The following is a 20,393-nucleotide window of genomic DNA, read 5'->3' on the forward strand; positions in this document are numbered from 1 at the left end:
CACTTCTCTATTTCCTTCAGCAGGTATCTCTCTTGTTCTTAAAAATTGGCGTTCCCTGCCAATTTTTAAAACTTTAGAGATACCTCCTATCCTATTATATTCTCCTGATACTTTTGGCAATTTTGGCTCAAAGTTAAATTCAGTTTCCCGCCAATTTTTGGAATACCTCCTTGCATATCATGTTCTCCTGATACTTTAGTCAATTTTTGGGCAAACTCTAACTTTGGTTTCCCGCCAATTTTTGGAATACCTCCTTGCATGTCATGTTCTCCTGATACTTCAGTCAATTTTTGGGCAAACTCTAACTTTGGTTTCCCGCCAATTTTTGGAATACCTCTTTGCACATCATGTTCTCCTGATACTTTAGTCGATTTTTCGGCAAACTCTAACTTTGGTTTCCCGCCAATTTTTGGAATACCTCTTTGCCTATCATGTTCTCCTGATACTTTAATCGATTTTTCGGCAACTCTAAGTTTCGTTTCCCGCCAATTTTTGGAATACCTCTTTGCACATCATGTTCTCCTGATACTTTAGTCAATTTTTGGGCAAACTCTAACTTTGGTTTCCCGCCAATTTTTGGAATACCTCTTTGCACATCATGTTCTCCTGATACTTTAGTCAATTTTTGGCCAAACTCTAACTTTGGTTTCCCGCCAATTTTTGGAATACCTCTTTGCACATCATGTTCTCCTGATACTTTAGTCGATTTTTCGGCAAACTCTAACTTTGGTTTCCCGCCAATTTTTGGAATACCTCTTTGCATATCATGTTCTCCTGATACTTTAGTCGATTTTTCGGCAAACTCTAACTTTGGTTTCCCGCCAATTTTTGGAATACCTCTTTGCATATCATGTTCTCCTGATACTTTAGTCGATTTTTCGGCAAACTCTAACTTTGGTTTCCCGCCAATTTTTGGAATACCTCTTTGCACATCATGTTCTCCTGATACTTTAGTCGATTTTCGGGCAAACTCTAACTTTGGTTTCCCGCCAATTTTTGGAATACCTCTTTGCACATCATGTTCTCCTGATACTTTAGTCGATTTTTGGCCAAACTCTTACTTTGGTTTCCCGCCAATTTTTGGAATACCTCGTTGCATGTTATGTTCTCCTGATACTTTTTGACATTTCAGGAGAATGCTAAGAGGTCTCCCGTCAATTTTTGGACAGGTTCAAATACCTCTTTGCGTATCATGTTCTCCTAATACTTTTACTTATTTCTGCCACAAAGTAAATTTTGGCAGAAACAAGGGGAAGTATCAGGAGAATGCAATACTAACAGAGGTCTTTGTTAAGAAGGAGGTTTCGTATAAAATACGTATACGTAAAGGATGTGTCACGGATTAAATAAATCACTAAGTATATATTGTTTAGCTAACTGTCTTTTTATTACTATAACTCAAGCAGCACGATATACATTGAATATACATATGAATTCATTAACTTACATTGTAATTAAATAATGATGAACCTGTTCGTATGACGATTTTAACCTAGTTGAAGCAGACAATGATGTGGCAGAGGTTGGATCTTTGGGCGAAATCTTCTACAGATCGTTCGGCATTGTCCAGATCCTTCGACGCACCAGCATGCATGCTATCCTGGCTGTCTTTGCACGATTACTAAACAAAGAGACATACGATGGTAGTTGCTTCACGAATTACGAGAAAGCTTCTCTGAAGTTTAACGTTGACAATATAAACTTTAACTCACCTGACACTGGATTCTTGAACAAAGACACTTGGTGAAAGTCCCTCGATGGATCTTGTATCGTATGGTCTGACCCCTGACCAAGGATGACGCACCATGAAAGTCCCATGGGCCTCGACAGGGACGAGGAGAGGGGAACCTAGAACCGCCTGAGGAGCTCCACGATGCACACCCTTCGAAGTCTCACGAGCGACTGAGGAGCGCGGCGATCGTGCAGGGTATTTATGACTTTACATGAGACTTCTCGTAAGACATACTGCTCCTGAGACAGCATGTATAGTGGAGAGGGAAATTCTCAACAACCTGCGCCCCCAATTTGGGCATCACAGCCCTCCTAATTAGGCGCCGCCTCCTGTGCACCAGCCCAACTAAACCTATCACATTTTTACTTCACTTTATCGATAACCTGGCCTAAAGCAATACCGAGACGGAAATATCGGAGTCTGCGCTCTTAAATATCGACGCAAAACGTAGGTACGACGCAAGGTCCAACATGGGAACATTGTAATCCATGGAAAAGTGTAATCAGCGCAAGGCACGGGGCGCAGGGTGCAAGTGCATAAATCATACCTCGCCGGAGGATGCATTCTCGCGTGCTTCAGACAGAGCAGACTTACCAGTCGTTTTATTGCGAGGCCGATGGAATGCGGATCATCCGTTACGCGACTCTAAACTCGCATATTCCCCGCCCATGTACGGTAATGTCGCTGGTCGATTAATCTGCGATCGCCTCGAATGGCCGCGCATGCAAAACAAGCTGAGAGAGGGATCGGGGTCAGCGGGACGCGGCATCATCGAAAATCTGCGGCTTCGCTTCAAATCGTTGCAGTTATTGTGCAACCAGAGTTAGGAGACCATAAAAACACTGCAATGTAGTAACTACAGTCTATTGTGTCCCTAGTACAATGCAGGTTTATAATCTTAGGCTCTGTTGCGAGCGAAGTTTTGAGTTCATTGAAAGTAGAAGTGCAGAGCTTCGGGGCAAGAGGACTAAAAAGGGGATGGGGGTAAAAATATGGAATATATTCGCAGGATTTTCTAATGGTTTGATATTTCCTGTTATTTGAAGTGGTTGGAAGATTCTGAGCGCCTGTAGAAGCCTAACCTGCTGACTGCTGATGGAAGATTACAGAAGGAAAATTAATACTCGACACTTGGATAATCTTTATTTGGCTTCGGGAAATGATCCTTGGGAAGTGGTCTACTCTGTTTTATTTAAATATTACCATAGAGTTACTAAGGACGGCGAACGAAGAAAGCGCTGCAAGACGCTCAAAGAGGAAGTTGATGTCCATACTCTAATTACTCTAACCAGATAAGAAAGCAAGACTCAAAGTACCGCGTATCCATTATTATGTAGGAAAGGCTGCATCCTCGCGTGCAGAGTTTCATTTCTATACACCGCAGGCTATCCATGGAATTCGGGTCACCCGTTAGACACCGTCATTCGAACGTGAGGCAGACTTGTGTGCAGCCTTTCCTAGCAATGACTTTTCTCCGTGAAAGCTATGTTAATTGTACTCCTTTTCCTTTTCCTCGTGAAAATAGTTTCTTCGACCTGCGTCCATCAATTACATAATCTACTCTCTTAAAAATAATCGACTGTGATTGATTGATCTTCCATTTTCTAACTCACCAGCGAGCATTCTACTACCTCCAGCTTTCAATTCTCCCAATTCTAGGACCCTAAACTACCTAGCCGCGCAGGTGGCAGAATTGTAAGTGCTAATTGGAGCTCGTTCACCTTCGTTCGCTTCGGTGACTGGCGACAGGCGCTGGTAACTGAAATCTTAATTAACTAGAAGCGTTCACCTTGAAACTCTACTCCTTCAGCCTCATCACATTTTTATTAAGAGACCGACGAAACTTGACTATCTGACCAAACATACAATTATTCGACATGCCTGAGTCATCCTGTAATATACACATTTTAGACTCAGTCTTCTACGACAAGCCAGTAACAGCGAACCATAGGAAAGGGGAACAATTATGCGAAGGATCTGCCTCGTCGACGGCACGAAAAAAATGTGGAGGAATCTCTGGTGAAATTTCCGTGTGATATTCATCGCAATGGATCCAGGAGGGAGAACAAGGGCATCTTAACTAATACTATTACACCACGATTCTCTCTTCTCGGCGAGGCTGAGCCTATGCCAGCGTGCAAAGTTCGAAGTTCAGCGGTAACAGGGCAGTCAGAAACTTCAGGCTCCTTCTCGTTTTTCTTTTTCGTTTCGTCGAGCCCGTCCTACGAATACATAGCTGGTCAGCAGAGCTTCACGTGCAGGGAATGGATGTACAAACCTGGTACATACTTGGTCAGACGAATTTCCAAGCTCTTGAGAGAGGATATACATTAGAAACGCGAAGTTTCGCCTTGAGAGCAACTTTTCAATATTAATCACCTGAGGAATAATTTTCCGCGCTGCTGGAAAACGAGGCTAGAAAACGCAGCCTGCTTTAGTGGCGCTCTGCATGGAGTAGGGAGACGATCATTCAGGATATGGGATCGGTAACGCGACGTAATCACGATTTACGGGTAACTCGACGATTATAGTGGATGCTTGTGTGTAGGCAGACGATTATATCACGCGAGAATCCCTCTTGTCACGAACAACTCGCGCGAATGCATCGCGATTATGCCCACGTCCCGTCCCGTTTCGAGTGCTGGCGATAACCGATTCTGATGGGAAATTGAACATTAATGCGCGATTCGACGTTTTCAGAGGGGCGAAAAATTGCGTCAAATTGTCGTGGCTGCAATGTTCGCAACCCGCGAGTTTGGACCACAGACTTCTATATAGAAGTATAATACACTGGACTGTTGTTGTGTCTGTGAAGCATCCCTACTTTTATGTAGGAATTTGGTACCTGTATGGACTAAAGCGCAGGCGTCGCGAAAAGGGCGAAGAAACACAGACTTTTATGTAATATAAAAGTATTATAAGAAACTCCTGTTCAGTATGTATTGATATAAAAATATTTTATTTCAAACTTTTTTATTCGAGACTTTAAAAAGAAAACGTTCCTTGTAATATATTCCATTCATATTGCATGTAAAATATTTTACGTGTCATCACTTGAGTACAAGTGGCTCGAATTCAGCTTGCCCAATCAGAGCAAGGCTTCAACCAGACCCGAATATAGAAGCCTGTGGTGTGGACACTTGCAAATCAGCAACGAGAAAGGATCGATAGAAAAGTCGGGGAACAAGATGCACAGATGAAGTGCGCGGTACAATGGGAATCACGGTTCGAATTTGTTTTCGCGATACCAACGGCGTAATTAAAGCCCGTTAATTGAACACTGCCAGCCCGCTGAATGCTTCAGATCTAATTGCGTAATTTTATCGTTGCATGTAATTGCATTTCATAACGAAGACTTTTTAGCCCGTTCGTTCTACAAACACGAGCCACGCTTTAATTTCGTTTAATTTCACCGTCGGCAGAACTCGTGTTTGCCATCTCGTTTACACGTACAAATTATGACTTCAAATTTCGCGCCATCGTGTTACACAGCAAAGATAAATCGTATGTAGCTAACTTCCATCAGCAGATTTCGGATTTTCCTTCGGCGAGTAATACAATATCCACGGCTATACAATCTCGTTGTCAACAGTACACTGCATACGAAAACTGTAATTAATGCTTGAATTATTTCTCGCAGAGGGACACGAGCAATCCTGGGATGAGCTGTAACTTCTGTCTACGCTACGTCCCACGCACAGCGTCACATATTATTCAGTGTAATACATTACAACGAATTTTACTGTATCGCTGTAGTCTCAGATTCAAGATTAATGAGAAGGTTAATACTACCCCTGGCAAAAAGTTGTCGATCAAACGCAACAGGACGAAATTATTCAAAAATATTGCACTTTTTGGTAATACAAGATACTGACGTACCAAGCCCATCTAATATTCCCATATATTTTACATCCAAGGAATTTTTTAATGACTTTCTATTTTAGCGTTTGATCGAAACCTTTTCGCCAGGGATAGTAATATTTCAAATTAACACAAGGATATATCACCACAGTTAACGAGTGTTCAAAAGCACTTTTGGCACCAACACTTAAAACAGTCACTACATTCCATACATCTACCTCACCATAAACAACAAACTTTCACAAAAACGATAAAAAATCGAGTTCAAATAGTAGCTTCTCATTAGGTCCAAGATTCGAGCCTTTCAGCCCTGCTTGTCCCAATCAGAAGCAGATCTCGCAAAAAGGTCCAGCAGAAGTCCTCTGGCGGGTCAAATTGGTTCGACGGCACGCAGTCGCGGCGTTTCCTCAATTAAAAGGATCGCCGCGCCTTAAATGGCAAGCATGGGATTTAATTAAGAGCGCCTCGCGAAGTACCCGCGTCTTGGACTCTCTCGAGTCGGGTCGACGTCGTCACCCAAGCAGTTTAATTAACGTCATCCAACGCAGAGCCGCGTCTTTCAATTCCGAATATCGATTCCCCCCGAGCAGGCTGTTGCTCGCGTCCCGTGGCCGACTCTGTTTCATTACGAACAATTTGGCTTGTCCATACTCGATCATATTATGCGCGCGTAGGTGTGCCGCCAATACAAACACGCCAGCTATCTGCTCGTCCCTCTGTTTGTCGTCTGATCCGGATGCACCTGCCGCAAAGTGCATCCTTGCTCGCGTAATGCGTTATTGCGCGAGCGTAATCAAGAGCGATGCGCTGCCCCTGCTCGCTGGGGCTGCGTTTCCGCCTGGGTACCTGGTAGAGGGGAAATTTCGGCCAATGTTGACTGTTAAATTACGCAACTCCTGTATTTGCTGCGGTGGGGGTGGTCCTTTGCTCTTGGTGAAAGAAATAATACCAATTTTGGCAGAGTTCGGGGGTAGATTTTAAGGAAGGCTTCTAGAGAAAGAGAGTCTTGTTTTAATGGTTGAATAGCAAAGCTGAGTTCACAGTCTGAGAAATATAGATTCGTTGGGCACCTTTGTCGACTGTTATTCAATTTTGAGAGCTTGTCAATTGTTTTATTTCTACGTTCTTAAGCTGGGTCTATACTACATGGCGTGTAACGAAGTTAGCAATATAAGAAATGTATGTAATTTTTAGAAAATGAAAAGAGATTTCATATTGTCTCTATTTTGTTTGCTAGAAAGTTGTATAATTTTGTTATATAAGATGTAGCGTAGACCCTCCTTTACAGATGAAATATCTGCTACACGATAGAACTTCTGTGAGAATATAGAAGGAAGACAACTGCTAAAGTACATTAATAATTGAGAACAATCGATGAGTGTAACTGGCAAAACTAGATTTGTTAAGCTGTACAACGCGAAATGATTGTAAATCTCGACTTTTACAGATACCTTATTGTAATTTTTTCTTTGTGTACACAGGACTCTGATCCATTAATCCTCGAAAAGCTGACAGTTAGAAATTGCTACTGAGCGAAGTCGACATGGAGGCAAAAATGACCTGACGTTAATTAGAAGACTGTTAATAATAAAAAAAAACTACTTGGTGTTCAAATGTCTTCTTTTCATACCTGCAATTATTTGAATATAATTATGTGAATAATAAATAATAATTTGTCAATAAATATAAATAATTTCTGCTTACCTCTCCCTCTTCCAAAACTCTACACTTATTTAAATACTAAATTGCCATCCAATACAAATGTAGTAAGAATATTTTTCACCAGAAAACTATGCAAGTAAGCTTCAAATACAACAGAACGTCTGTACAATTCGATTGCCACTAACAGAATGAGTGCTCTGACCCTCTCATAGAACTACTCTCTAGGTCAGGTCCTCTTTAATACTCCAAGCCCACACTTCTATTATATATTTGGGTCTCTATAAACCCAAACATCCATTACCAAAAGCAACAACGAACCATCATGCATCAAGAACGCGAACAATAAATATTCTTACCATTCGCTTTCACAAACAAATTGCCAGCAGCTGTACTCAGAAGCTTATCCCCTAGATCCTCAGTCCCCTCAAAGGACATCAACTTCCCCTTCCCATTTCCCTCTGCCCCGCCCACAATTAACGCACAAACAACCCCCTAACAAACATTTTCCTCTGCCCTCAGGGTCTCTCCAAAATTTTCGCCCAAATCGCTGCTCGATATCCCGCTTCAGAGTGCTTTGCTGCCCATTAACCAGCCCGCGTCTCCGTGTCACCAGCTCCGCTCTAAAATTCAGTTAAACCCTCGCCAACAGTTTCTGGACAATCGTCGTCGTTTCGGGATTCCTCTGGAGACGCACCCCGTCGCGAGCACGCTGAAAAGACGATGCACACACGGATCCCGTGAAATCTCGTTTACGAGAGGCTAAAGGTACTCCTTTTCGCGACATCCCAGGAACCCAGCCAAAAGCAATTTCGCTTAAACCTCGACTCGTCGCTTCCTCCCCTTCCCCTTCCATCCCCCGCTCGCCCTGGCTTCTTTCTAGCACCCCCTGTCCCGTGTTCGACCGCGAAACGCGATTCTCTGGAGGGCCAGGATAACGTCGGACCGAAAACTACTGCAACGACGCGGCCGATAACGAGATTGAATTCTATGCCCGCGTAATGATAGCAATAAGGGGAAACAGTCGCAGATAAGCGGCCCAGTGGTAAACGATCGAGGAAATTCGAGGCTGGAACCTGGTAACGATGGGCTGGGCGAGGGCTCATGATCTATTCGATGGGAGCACTGGGAACGTGATCGACGAGGAGTATTGTCAGGCTCGGTTTCGCTGTTGAACGATTTTATGGTGGATTCGAAGGGGATTTAGTTTTAGGGGCGAGAAAGTTAGTTTTAGAAGCTAAGGTTTCGAAGAAGTCGTTCTTACCAACGATCCTGTTAATGTAAATTAGATGCAGGTGTAGATGTGAAGGTCCTGTGTAGCAACACGTCGTTGTCGTCCTTAGTGTTGCAAGGGAAACTTCCTCTGTTTCTTTGTAATGTTCAGAGGATAATCAACACGTGTTGTTTTACGAGAGGTCCCTTTGTCGAGAGGCACGAAGGAACGCCAGAAGTGTACTGGTCTCGCTAAAGAACAGCTCTCTAGCTATGGCGTAGTTTTGTGTCTCGTATACGAGTCTAGATTAAAGGTACATTTATGCAACCTACGAGAAATAATTATACATACCGAGAAAATATACATACCAGCGAAAAATCGCAAATACAAAATTACAAATGATAAAACACTATCAAACTGTTCTACTAACTGTAACTGTTCAATTTAGCTTGTGCTCAGCTCGTTGGTTGCATAAATGGACCTTAAGGGCTCGAACACACTATTATCACGTCATCACATATAGCAAATTTGTTTCACATTATAGCAAAATAAGTCTAAAACAGAGGAAGGATCACGGCTCACATTATGGATTTGCTATGTATGTAACTTGAGTTCATGTGACGTGCTAATAGTGTGTTCGCGCCGTAAATATTATCTTCTGAATAAAATGTATTAATAATTACTTTAATCGCGTACACTCACGTCTATCCTAAAACTTTACACGGCATTCGATGATATATCGTCGCGAAAGTGTGTTAAAAAGAAAGCTGAGCGCTCGAGTGGGGGTATCGATCGGTGTTCCTATGACGTCGAAGCCGATATGAATATAAAAACGAGCTGGTATGTGATTGATGGCCTACAAATGGCTATGTTTCACTTTTGCCGCGTTAGCTGGTAATTACACTGGTAATTCGTAGCCGTTCGAGCGCGGATTAACGAACACGCTGGACAAATGGATTTCTGGTGTCATCGCGACCCATGCCAATATTATTTTCATGCGTGCACGAGTCCACGTCCGTGCCTCTCGACACGTTTTTAATCCGCCCGCGACGAGCTGCGTTCGAGGGTCGTTACGAAATTGCCGCGAAACTGTCGCGATGTAATTTTCCTGTTGGCCCGCGCGACGAGAGTAATTCGACTGTATGCTGATAATTGCTGGGGTTTTTTGTTGATTCCTTTCTGTTCGAGTTGGTGAAAGCAGGCTGATGGGAGCTCGAGTGTACTAGTCACGCATGGCTCACAGACTTATGATACTGTTTCGAGACTTACCTAGTTCTAGATTTCTTCTAAATTTAACGTGATTTCTTATTCCAAATGAATTTCTTGAAATTTATCACGTTTAAACTTCTTCTGAAGAAATATTGTAGGAATGAATTTATATTTGAAATGAAACTTAATGAACACACTACTGTAGGGTATATTTATACAGGGTGATCCATTTGAAGGTTTGCACGTATCTTCATGTTGTTAGATGTTCATGAAATACCTACACTCTTTTATTTATACTAATTGCTAATACTTATGCACTATAGTGTGATTGTCTCCTAAACTATAGCTCGATTCAAAAAATGTTTTAAATAAAACATGATCCATTTTAGGAGGTTTTAAGAGACTGTCGAGTTTCCATGCAAAATTTCAAATGAGGCACTCTGTATATGACACAAACGTTAGAGAATACACGACAGATCCAACCATCTTGACCACTTGTTACTGAATAACACTGTCTTCGTATTCTGACACCCCCTTCCACCACACTGACTTCCATGGTCGTGACCCCTCCCTTATCGTGCCACCCAATCCAAGTTTTTATTTTAGGGCTCCAAAGACCTGACCCCTATGGAAAAATTCATATCCCTTCCAATGGTTAAAGGTGTTGAGGATAGGACCAATCAGAAGCTGTTAAAATTCTCTCATATCATAAATAGACTGCTGATTTTTATGCAAGTTCACATTTTCATAAATACGAATTCCTTTAGAGAAATGGGATTTAAATACACAGATCTTCTCAGACCCCCCAAAAATAATATTATAATTCTACTTTAAATATTTTGTATATTTTTTTGTGTCCTCTATACTATTTCAGAACCTTAAACTTTTCATAAACTAACTTGAATTTTGTATAAACTTCCGCAGTCTAATCATGAATCATAGTTGCAATGCTTTGCTACTTTAATGAACACTCTAAAAAAACTGAACCCAAGCAAACATGTGCAATTCTGTTCCAACGAATCCTATTCCATCGTTTAACTAAATCCTCTGTCCCGACAAGTTCGCTCAGTTGCAAGCTCTTTAACCATATCCCTGTCCGTTCGGTACGATTAATAACCATTAAACTCTCCCTATTAACTCGATCGTTCGGACGCTGTACTCATTGTTCGGGATCGCGTTGCATTCTGTGCCATCGGGCACGAGTAATTTCGTGCAGTAGAACGTATCAATAGCGCATTGTTCATCGGTCGAACCCCAGGAACGTTCCATCGATTGAGAGAATTCACTTTTTCCCTAACGCGAAGGCGTAATTGGGTCGTTACAACGGAAATAGTACCCGAGCGAGTTTAAACAAGAATTCCACGACGTTGGTGCAACGGAAGTGCAGACTATTCAGCCGACTTTCGCACTTGAACACTTTTCCCCTCGCTTTAGGCCCGCGGTCACGTGAAAAGGTTTAAGAAGCAATTAGCCGCGATAACGCGTAATTAACGCTCGCGCACGGGCACGTACGAATGCCAGGTTTAATTAAAATGTATAGCAAAGCCCGTACGCTAATGGAACGATAAAGGCCGCTCCCTTAACGATCATCCCTGTTAGCGAGCGGTTGCGAACGTCAAATGAATCAGAGAACTGTTACAGTTACTCCCCCCCTCTGTCCTGTTCAACCGACTGAAATTTATTTAACCCGTTAAACTGTATTATTCCATGATGCTCTCCCCTCCCCCAGCCTCGACCAGCACAGTAATTCAACGCCATTGACTACGCGAGCGCAGCGAGTTTCGCCCGAAGCGGAACATTCAACCGAGCAGCGACGAGAACGAGCAGCTATCGGCTCTCCACGCTCCAACTTTTTTCAATGCTCGTTAACTTTTTCAAATTTTCTAAATCCCCTCGACTTACCAATCCACTGGTCACTGACTGTCGGATGGGGACCGCGAAACTACATCGCGGGCTTTCAGAGAGATGTAAATATCCTCTAAAGGTACGAATGCGCCAGAGTTCGCGAACTGTTCGTGAACAGTATGGGCGTTCAATTTTCTAGAAATTGTCTATTTGCGTATTTGTTCGTATACTGTTCTTAGTGTTAAGATGGATCTACAGTACATGTTATATAACAAAATTACGTAATCTTTTAGAAAACAGAAAAAAGATATGTGTATAACATCCCTCTTTTGTGTTCGCTAAAAAGTTATATAACTCTTTTGAAGCTTGAATTTAAATCGCTTGAATACAAGTAACTTGACTTATATGTACACAAACCTGGTATTAAACTACTTGAATCCAAGTAATTTGAATTCCAGTGACTTGACTAATTGGAACAAGGCTTTAGAGTGATGAAAAGTTAGTAAATTGCCTGCAGACATTGTTTGCTGATGTATATCCAGCTCAAAATCGTCAGTCTTTCTAATTTCACCTTGCGCGATAAAATTCCCCGCGCTTATCAGTCAGCAGGCTTTGACGAGGCTCGGTGACATCAAACGTCCCCCAGCATGTGGTTTCCTCGGCTTCTGCCTCGTGCAGGGGCCGTGATGATTCGTCTCTGACGGATCACCCTTCGCGAGTCGGTGACGCTTCAATGTGACCCAGTACCTTTGCAGCACGACGTACGTGCAACCCCTCGGCGACGCGGCGTGGAGGGAGGGCAACCTCAAAAGCGGTGCTTCAGGGCTGCTTTTCTGTAGCGGTTCCTACAATTCGTCTCGAACCACCTGCGTCTCCTCCCCACCCCTCGCGAGACTCATCCAGCTTCTTCCTGCGACCCTATTTCGTTCCTGAACCACCCCCACCCTTCTCTGCTCCGCTTCGATTTCTGTCGGTATCCTTAGACCGAACAATCTCTTAGCAGGGTCCCTTTGTTTGATTCCCCTGGAACTTTTCCATTCCTCCCCCCCCTTGTTTTCCCAGTTTCGCGATATTTCCACTTTCGCGGTATCCTTTTTCCGCTGGCTTCTTGCGCGCCCCGCTCGTCTTTGTACGGCGGCCTGAAATATGTTTCGCAACGGGACGTCGAGAGTTTCGATCAGGCGGCTGGCTTATCGCGTCGAGAGGCGCAACTCGACGCGGAGTTCTTCCGAGGTTGTAGTAGGTGCGGGAACTGCGTCGATCTAGGAATGGTGTCGCGAGAACGGAAATTGTGGAGTTACGCCAGAAATGTCAGGAGGCAAGTTTATGCTATTCTTGCAGGTTGAGCGTGGGACGATACAGCGTTTCGAATGCTTCTAAAGATAGGACAGTTTGCTTGACATAAGATCGAGGGTACAATGATGTCGGCGAGAAACTTATGGTGATAAGCAGATTTTTCTGGTTAAGTTTCAGCACCTTGGTTTGGCATAAAGTGAGCTTGCAAGCTCTCAAGATTCTGGTATTTAAAGGTATTGAGACACGTAGATTATAGAGCTGCAAACTAGCGAGCTTCAAGGACTGAGAATTACTGAGCTTGGGGATTGTAGAGCTTGCAGGCTATGGAACTTGCGGCTATCAAGCTTGTAGACTGTAGAGCTTGTAGACTGTAGAGCTTGCAGGCTGTAGATCTTGCAGGCTATGAAGCTTGCGGCTATCAAGCTTGTAGACTGCCGAGCTTGCAGGCTATGGAGCTTGCGGCTATCAAGCTTGTAGACTGTAAAGCTTGCAGGCTATAGATCTTGCAGGCTATGAAGCTTGCGGCTATCAAGCTCGTAGACTGTAGAGCTTGCAGGCTATAGATCTTGCAGGCTATGAAGCTTGCGGCTATCAAGCTCGTAGACTGTAGAGCTTGCAGGCTGTAGAGCTTGCGGGCTATGAAGCTTGCGACTATGAAGTTTGTAGACTGCCGAGCTTGCAGGCTATGGAGCTTGCAAGTCGTCCAGATTGTGAACTGTCGAGCTTGCAGACTATCGAGTTTGTGAATTACTGAACTAACAAACCTCATTTTGCGAGCTTGGGGACTATCAAGCCTCTAAGCTATAGAGCTTGCAAGCCTTCCAACCTGTGAGCTGTAGAGCTTGGAAATTATCGAGGTTCTAGACTAGAGCTTGCAAGCTTTCAAACTTTTCAAATTCATAACTATCAATCTTATGGATTTAAGAACTGACCAGCGTGTAGACCTTCCATGTTTCGTATTTTCAAGCTTGCAAGCTCGTCGCCCTTCTAAATTGTGATCCTACGAGTTTATAATAGTTCCTATAACAGTTCAGAAATTCGTTTCTCGTCTCACAGCGTAAGCTTCTGCCAAGTAAATCCCGACTTGCAATTCCCCTGTTCCTAATGTCTCTCAGAAAAATTGCATACGTTTCTTTCTATTTCCATTCGCTGATTTCAAAAACGCAGCGCAGTGGATGAGTCCAGAGCTTTCGTCAGTCTCTTCTTTCGCGGATTTTCTTGCTGTCATCGCGTGCACACACGCGCTGCACTTTTCTGTGGTTTGCAGAACGCATTAAATCCGTCTCTTTTTAGCCGACGTTAGCGAAAACAGAAACCGTGGCGGTCAAATTTGTTTCCTTCCCTTCTTCCCCGCGCAATCATCTACGTTGGAACGTCGACTTGTCGCGATAAAAAGTGTCAGCCACTCTGAGAAGCGCGTAAAGTCGCACGGTTGCAGTTTTAATGAACGCGTCTGAACAGACGTGCTCGTTTCTGTTTTCCCTTAATTCGCGGTTGTTAAAAGTATGTACTATAGTCAAGGGCCTACATCAGGGAATTCTTAGGATCCAAATGATGTGTAAAACAATGACGCAAAATTGTTTGAGATCGTAGCCAACTCAGGAATGCACAAGGATACGTTCATGAAGTCGACTCATGTTTATGGTAGACTACTCTGGTTTAATTAAAAATGTGAGTTAAAGTGCATGTAGACAAAACTCTAAACAGCAAAAGTTCTAAATAAGTCGAGAAAATACTATGAGTTTTTGTAAATTTTGGTGCAAGTGGAGGAGTTGCTATCTCTGAAGACTTCCAACTGTACTATGATACTCTCACGAGTGTAAATAACTGATGTGAATACAGACAATGTTAACTTCAGTTTTAATACAGATTACTCAAATTACGGTAATTAGCAAACCAGTCATTATTTTTATCTTCATGAGAACATTTCCCCATGAATAGCCTCAAGTGCAGATCATGTAATTTAATCCTGTTTTTTTCGAATTAAAATGAAACTACTCACATTTCGTTGACGCTTCTCGATCGGCCACACTCCCTCACCCCGTTTTAACGACCAGCTTCCTCCTTCCTGCAACAGAAAAATATTCGATATTTTAATAACCGTCAGGCCAATAAAAGATACTAAAGGCAAAACGACTTCCTTTTCTCGTTCTACTTCCTCCAATCAAAATACGGTTCCTAACGACTCGCCAGAGTTATAACCGTGCTCGTAATAAGTGAGAAGAATAACGAGGAGTCGTCGAACTGATCCGCAAGGGAGAACAGCGAATTTCAAGACTATTATTCGATCTGGCAGCTGATGGTCTCTGGTGATACAGTCGGTGGTTGAGAGTTTGCTTCGATTGCAGCTCGATTCACATTCACGTTACGCGTAACGATGGCGATCGGGCGAAATGAGAACGTCGTCTGAAACGAATCAACGTTATTCTAGAGGAGCCAACTGATAACGTCTCTCGATCGATGCTCGTTATTCGCTAATCGCTCGAAGGGCTAACGAGGTGCTGTCTAGATTTATGCCTCAGGAATCCTGAGGGGATAACACAGGCTTTGATGCAACTAGGAAGTACCAAACCAGTTAACAGAAAATTGCTACATTCTATGAGATTCCTCAATCGAGGTTTTTTCGTAGACTGTTAAAATTCAATTAAATTATAATCACTTGAATTAGTGAATAATAGACGCATGTTGATAGCCAGTTGCGCCATTTCGAAGCACTGTTCGACTTGGAGGGTCTCTGAAAGCACTCATAATGAGTGATCTTCTTTTAATTCGGAACAGAGCTTCTTTTGAGACTCTCCTGACTTTAAAAGTCAACAGCCAACAATGAAATTCCTATTCGAAACTTCAGCTTACCAACTCCTCAGTTCCTCTAGTTTCCAAGTTAGAACTGCCCTAGGAATACCAGGTCGCTAACAAGTCCATTCAAATATTTAAAGCAATTTCAGCCAAGTCCTGATCATTATGGCGCGCAGTTTCCGCCCCAAATGTTCGCGCGAGCAAGTGAACTTAAAATCCTTGCGCGATTGCAGACCAATTAGAATCGCCCCTCGGAGAGCACAATAACCAGCTTCAAAATACAACTATTCTCTCCATGAAGTCCTCTGGGAAGTCATTCAGCGAATTCTATGAAATCCTCATCTTCTTTCTCTACCAACGAATCCTCCTTTTCCAGCAGACTGCGCCAACATGCGCGAGCACACAACAGTCAGAAGAATATCGTACTGCAATCGTATTGTTATGCCCATAGAAACACTTCGTGGGGTACCCTAGGGCATTCTGGCTTGTTTGCGGAGAGTGCAACCTTCCATTTGGTCAGCTGGACACAGCAGAGCCTCCACTATTAGAGCTTACGAATTATTCCAGCCAGGGCGATACCGCCCGCATCAAGAAATCTGGCGCGACTGTTAAACGCTCAGGTCTATGAATTTAAAGGCAGATCGCCACGTTCGTCGAAGATGAATTAGCTCAGGCTTCTACTGCGGGAATCCACAGTGTCTATATATCATGGAAGAAGAGACAGGCTTAGAGGCCAAAGGCTGATGAACTGCGCTCAAACAAGATGAACTTAGAGACTGCTGATGGGAGTTTATGGCGATTTTGACGTGCAAATCGATTGTCTGCGCTGGATATAGGGGAGAAGGACTAATAGAGCCTGTCTGGGAGGTGGTTTCCATCATGAACTTCTTGTATTCCGTGAGCTTCGCATCTAATCGGTCATCCTGATACAGCAGTGTATGATAGAGACCTTGATAGTGTGATGGATGTGAGGATTTGGTACTTGCAGGCTGATAGGACTAGCTTTTGCCGAAGATTGATTCTCCCGTTTATTTTAGACTATTGTAGCTTTCCATAGAGTCCAGGTTCAGGTTAATCCCCTTAGTTGGCAAACGTCCCAGGCAGTCATTAAGACAAAGCCACGATTTTAGAGAACCCTGAGTGTATGTGTTAATTGAGGTCCACGAGATCAAACTGAAACTCATTAACCGCAGATTTAGTGTGTGCCACGTTGCTGATTAAAATCACTAGCCTGTTTTTCACATATATTCTTGTCCAAAATTATTACGACACTTATTATCTTCAATGAACTTCTATTTTACAATATAAATTGTCAATAATCAGAAATTTTAAGAATGATTGCATGCTAAAGTAAGATGAGATTTCACTGTGTCTGACTTGGAACTCATTCTACTGATTTCTCGGTGTCTGTCTTAAGCCTCATTCTACTTAGCTCTACGTGTCTGACTTGGAACTTTATTCTACTAGTTTTACTATGTCTGACTTGAGACTTATTCTACTGGTTTTACTATGTCTGACTACAGGCATATTCTACTGATTTTGATGCGTCTCACCAAACTAGTGCATGTTGACAGTAGATTAAGTTCTGAGTCAGACACATTTCACACAAATTTGAAGTACTTCACGTGCACTTTGTTACTGACTATAAACCTTTCTCCAAATACATATATATGATCGAACAAGTGCCCTAATATTTTTGAACGATGGTGTACTTAGCCTGTGTAGATGAATTAACATCTCAGGACACAAGCCACCTAAGTAACCTTAACAACGAATCCACTAATAGACCACAGGCCACATTGCAAAAAAAAATCATAAGCCTAGAATTAATAACGAAGAGAAGTTTGCATTTTGCTTTCAAAGTTCCGCGAAGTGCATTCGCGGAAGGTCGCTGTTTTCCAGGTAGCAACAGGACAGCCATAATTCAAATTATTCCACGGCAACACGAAGCCCAGTCGCGGGAGCCATATTTTAACGCACTGGATAATTTCATTTCCCGCGACTGTCCGAGGCGTACCCGCTGGATCCAGTTGATTCTGAAATAAGGCAGCCCGAGTGACAGGAAATCGATGACGAGCAAACGGTCGCGAAATAATTGATACGCATCGGCGGAGGGTACGTTTCTCTTTTTGAAATTAAACATCCAGCAGACGAGGCTGGTAGAACTCGACTCGAGCCAGGCGCTTTCATTCAAATCGACTGCTGGGAGAAGCTTGCCCGCTCTGCTCTCGACGTATCTCGAGATCGGTTAAAAGTTTCGGATGACCCCTTTACCTCGCTTTATCTACCTCCCAAGGGGTTCGATTCAACCCCGCCCGAGGAAATTAAGATCTTCGGAACTTTGGTAAATAAGAATTCTGTTCGAAGATGCCAAGATTCAGATGGTTAACAGAGTCAATACTTCGCGGAATTGATGCGAGAAAGAGAACTGACAAGAAAGTCGAGCCTTCGTTTGGCTTCGAGGTTCGATCCCTCATCGATAAGACAGACTTCCTTATCTTCGAGGAAATATGTAATTAGAGAAAGCATCATACTTCTAATGGTGTCTTAAAGTTGTAATAAACTGAGCTTCTGAACTACTAACGATCTTCTTTCCCTTCGTAGTGAAACACATTAATCACTAGGCTTCTAGTAGGAGCAGGCAAGTAGTGGAACCCGAGTTCAGCGATACTAGCGTCAGACAGAGACAGTTTATTTCACTCCCCGATAATGTCGAACAACCCTCTAATCAAGGGTGGAACAGGGTGGCTGTAGTTCGCGGGGCTCCGCCCTGGAGCTAACGAGTTTATCGGGAAACACGTAAGGCGGTCGAGCTAATTAATTAAGCGAAACAATTTTCCACGGATCTAAGGAGACGACCACAGCGTGCACGCGTGCACGTGCATGCAGCCCTCGTGGGCCAGCGAGATGTAGTCTACGTGTCCACACGCGCCTGCCACAGGTCGATAAATTATTCAGGAGCAGGACGAACCGGCGACAGGCGTCGTGAACTAATTAACCTGGTTATCGTGGGTGCACAGTGGACGCGGAGCAGGCCGATCGCACGCGTCTTGGAGACACTGGACTGGAACCTGACTTGGGTCCAAGTAGCTCTACAACGTGTCCTTTGTTGAGATACAGGGCTTTGGCCTGTGGACGTGAATGGAGGTTATTGTGAATTTCTGAGAAATTATTTTTTCTGGGGTTTGTTTAAGTTCTATCCAGATTTTGTGAATGATTTTTAAGTTCTACAATAATTTCTGAATAGTTCTAGGTAGGTAGATTCTGCAATGGTTCTCAGAGAATTTTACCTGGGTTCTACGCATCTACCTATTGATTCTTGATGAATTCTACTTACTATTACGTTCAGGTAGAACATTATTTGCTTGTTTGTATTCATTCTACTATATGAAATTTACACTATTCTTTGACAAGATCTACTTCAATTCTACACTTGTTCTTGATCAGTTCTACTTAAATCCTGTAGTAATCTTTTCTTAGTAAATTTCATCTAATGGTGTTTTATAGTACCTAGTTCTTTATGAGTTCTACTTAAGTTCTACTTGGAATTTTACACATATTCTTTGCTATCTTAATTTTACAGTCATGCTTGAAGAGTTCTACCTGAATTATATGTGAGTTCTCGAAGAATTCTACCTAAATTCTACTCCAATATTTTATGAACTCCAGCTCTAAATTCTACACTAATCCTTTACAAGTTCCACTTAAATTCTACCTGATTCTACTCTGATTCTCAATGAATTCAACACTAACTCATAAGATCTATCTATCCAAGCTCCACCTGACTTCAATTTCAATTCTGAACTAATGCTTGATGAGCCCCACGAAAGTTCTACCATAATTCTACACGTGTTCTTAATAAACGCCACTTGAGTTCGCGTAGAGATCCACCTGAGGTAAACGCTACTGCTTCACCACTAAACGTAAATGATCCCTAATTGGCACAATGTGCGTCAAAGAACACGCGTAGTCTTTAAGTTATTAACGTCTACATAACCCGAACTAAAATCATCTTCAAAGTCTCCTAAATCCCTACCTCGCTCAGCACTCTGTATACCCACAGGTGTCAATCATCCACTTCGCAGCTGATGCACCTTCGTGCCTCCCCAAGATACCCAAAGCGTTCTCGCTTCGATTCAACTTCCCCGAGCATCGAACAGCATTACAGAGGCGGGTCTTCTGGTTTCGCTGCACGCGCCTCGGTCGCCAATTAAATTCGTTATCGAATTTACACGCGCCTCGCGCGACGTGACTGTTCGGTCATGGCTCGAGCGACCCTGGACCCAGAACCAGCAGACTATTTTGAGGCGAGGCGGAGTAATAGTCGACGATTCGACGAAAGGTCGGCGGCCCTGGAACGGTAATAGGATTCACAGCTGACGACGTTAATAGAAGGATTTCGAGTAGACCGAGCTCGAGGACTAATTAACCTCGTTATTTCGGCGTCCTGACAGGACGCTCGGGGCCATGCTGATGTAACGCGCGATGTAGTATTGGCATAATGAAAGGCACCTCGGTTTACAAGCTTCACGGCAATAATCGACGTTCATTGACTCTGATGACTCTCTCGCCGAGGGATCATCGTGTAATCGTTGGCGTCAATAATCTCTGCTGTTCGTGGATAGACCAGTGCCTCCTCCACTGAAACGCGATCGTTTAAAGGGCCTCATCGTTAGCCACACTGTTGACATCGTTTAGGTACATTAGGTACACTTAGTTACCTCTTCATGTCTAAGTAACCTCGTTCAATGCCTTCACTGATCCTCTCTGTATCCCACAGAT

The 20,393-nt window shown here is 43.2% G+C and overlaps 1 protein-coding gene and 1 long non-coding RNA gene across 7 annotated transcripts in view; both read right to left on the reverse strand.

The window, feature by feature from the left end:
• The window catches only part of LOC143177829 (uncharacterized), a 72,545-nt gene that overhangs the window by 16,786 nt on the left and 35,366 nt on the right, over nt 1-20,393 (reverse strand). For 2 of the 6 annotated variants that reach the window (XM_076376057.1, XM_076376056.1), the window contains exon 2: nt 14,818-14,883. In XM_076376057.1, the coding sequence (XP_076232172.1) occupies nt 14,862-14,883 (22 nt within the window). In that variant the 3' untranslated portion in view covers nt 14,818-14,861. Of the gene's footprint in view, nt 1-3,755; nt 3,955-4,021; nt 4,148-7,945; nt 7,965-14,817; nt 14,884-18,610; nt 18,741-19,841; nt 19,964-20,393 lie in introns of those variants that run through there. The other 4 variants (XM_076376059.1, XM_076376058.1, XM_076376055.1 and 1 more) reach the window with 4 other exon arrangements.
• LOC143177830 (uncharacterized) lies at nt 1,370-1,847 on the reverse strand. Its single transcript, XR_013001662.1, has 2 exons — nt 1,713-1,847; nt 1,370-1,621 (listed from the first exon to the last, which is right to left on the reverse strand). It is a non-coding gene; the product is annotated as an uncharacterized LOC143177830 (long non-coding RNA).

Source organism: Calliopsis andreniformis, chromosome 4, assembly GCF_051401765.1.
Source record: "Calliopsis andreniformis isolate RMS-2024a chromosome 4, iyCalAndr_principal, whole genome shotgun sequence".
Taxonomy (NCBI): Eukaryota; Metazoa; Arthropoda; class Insecta; order Hymenoptera; family Andrenidae; genus Calliopsis; species Calliopsis andreniformis.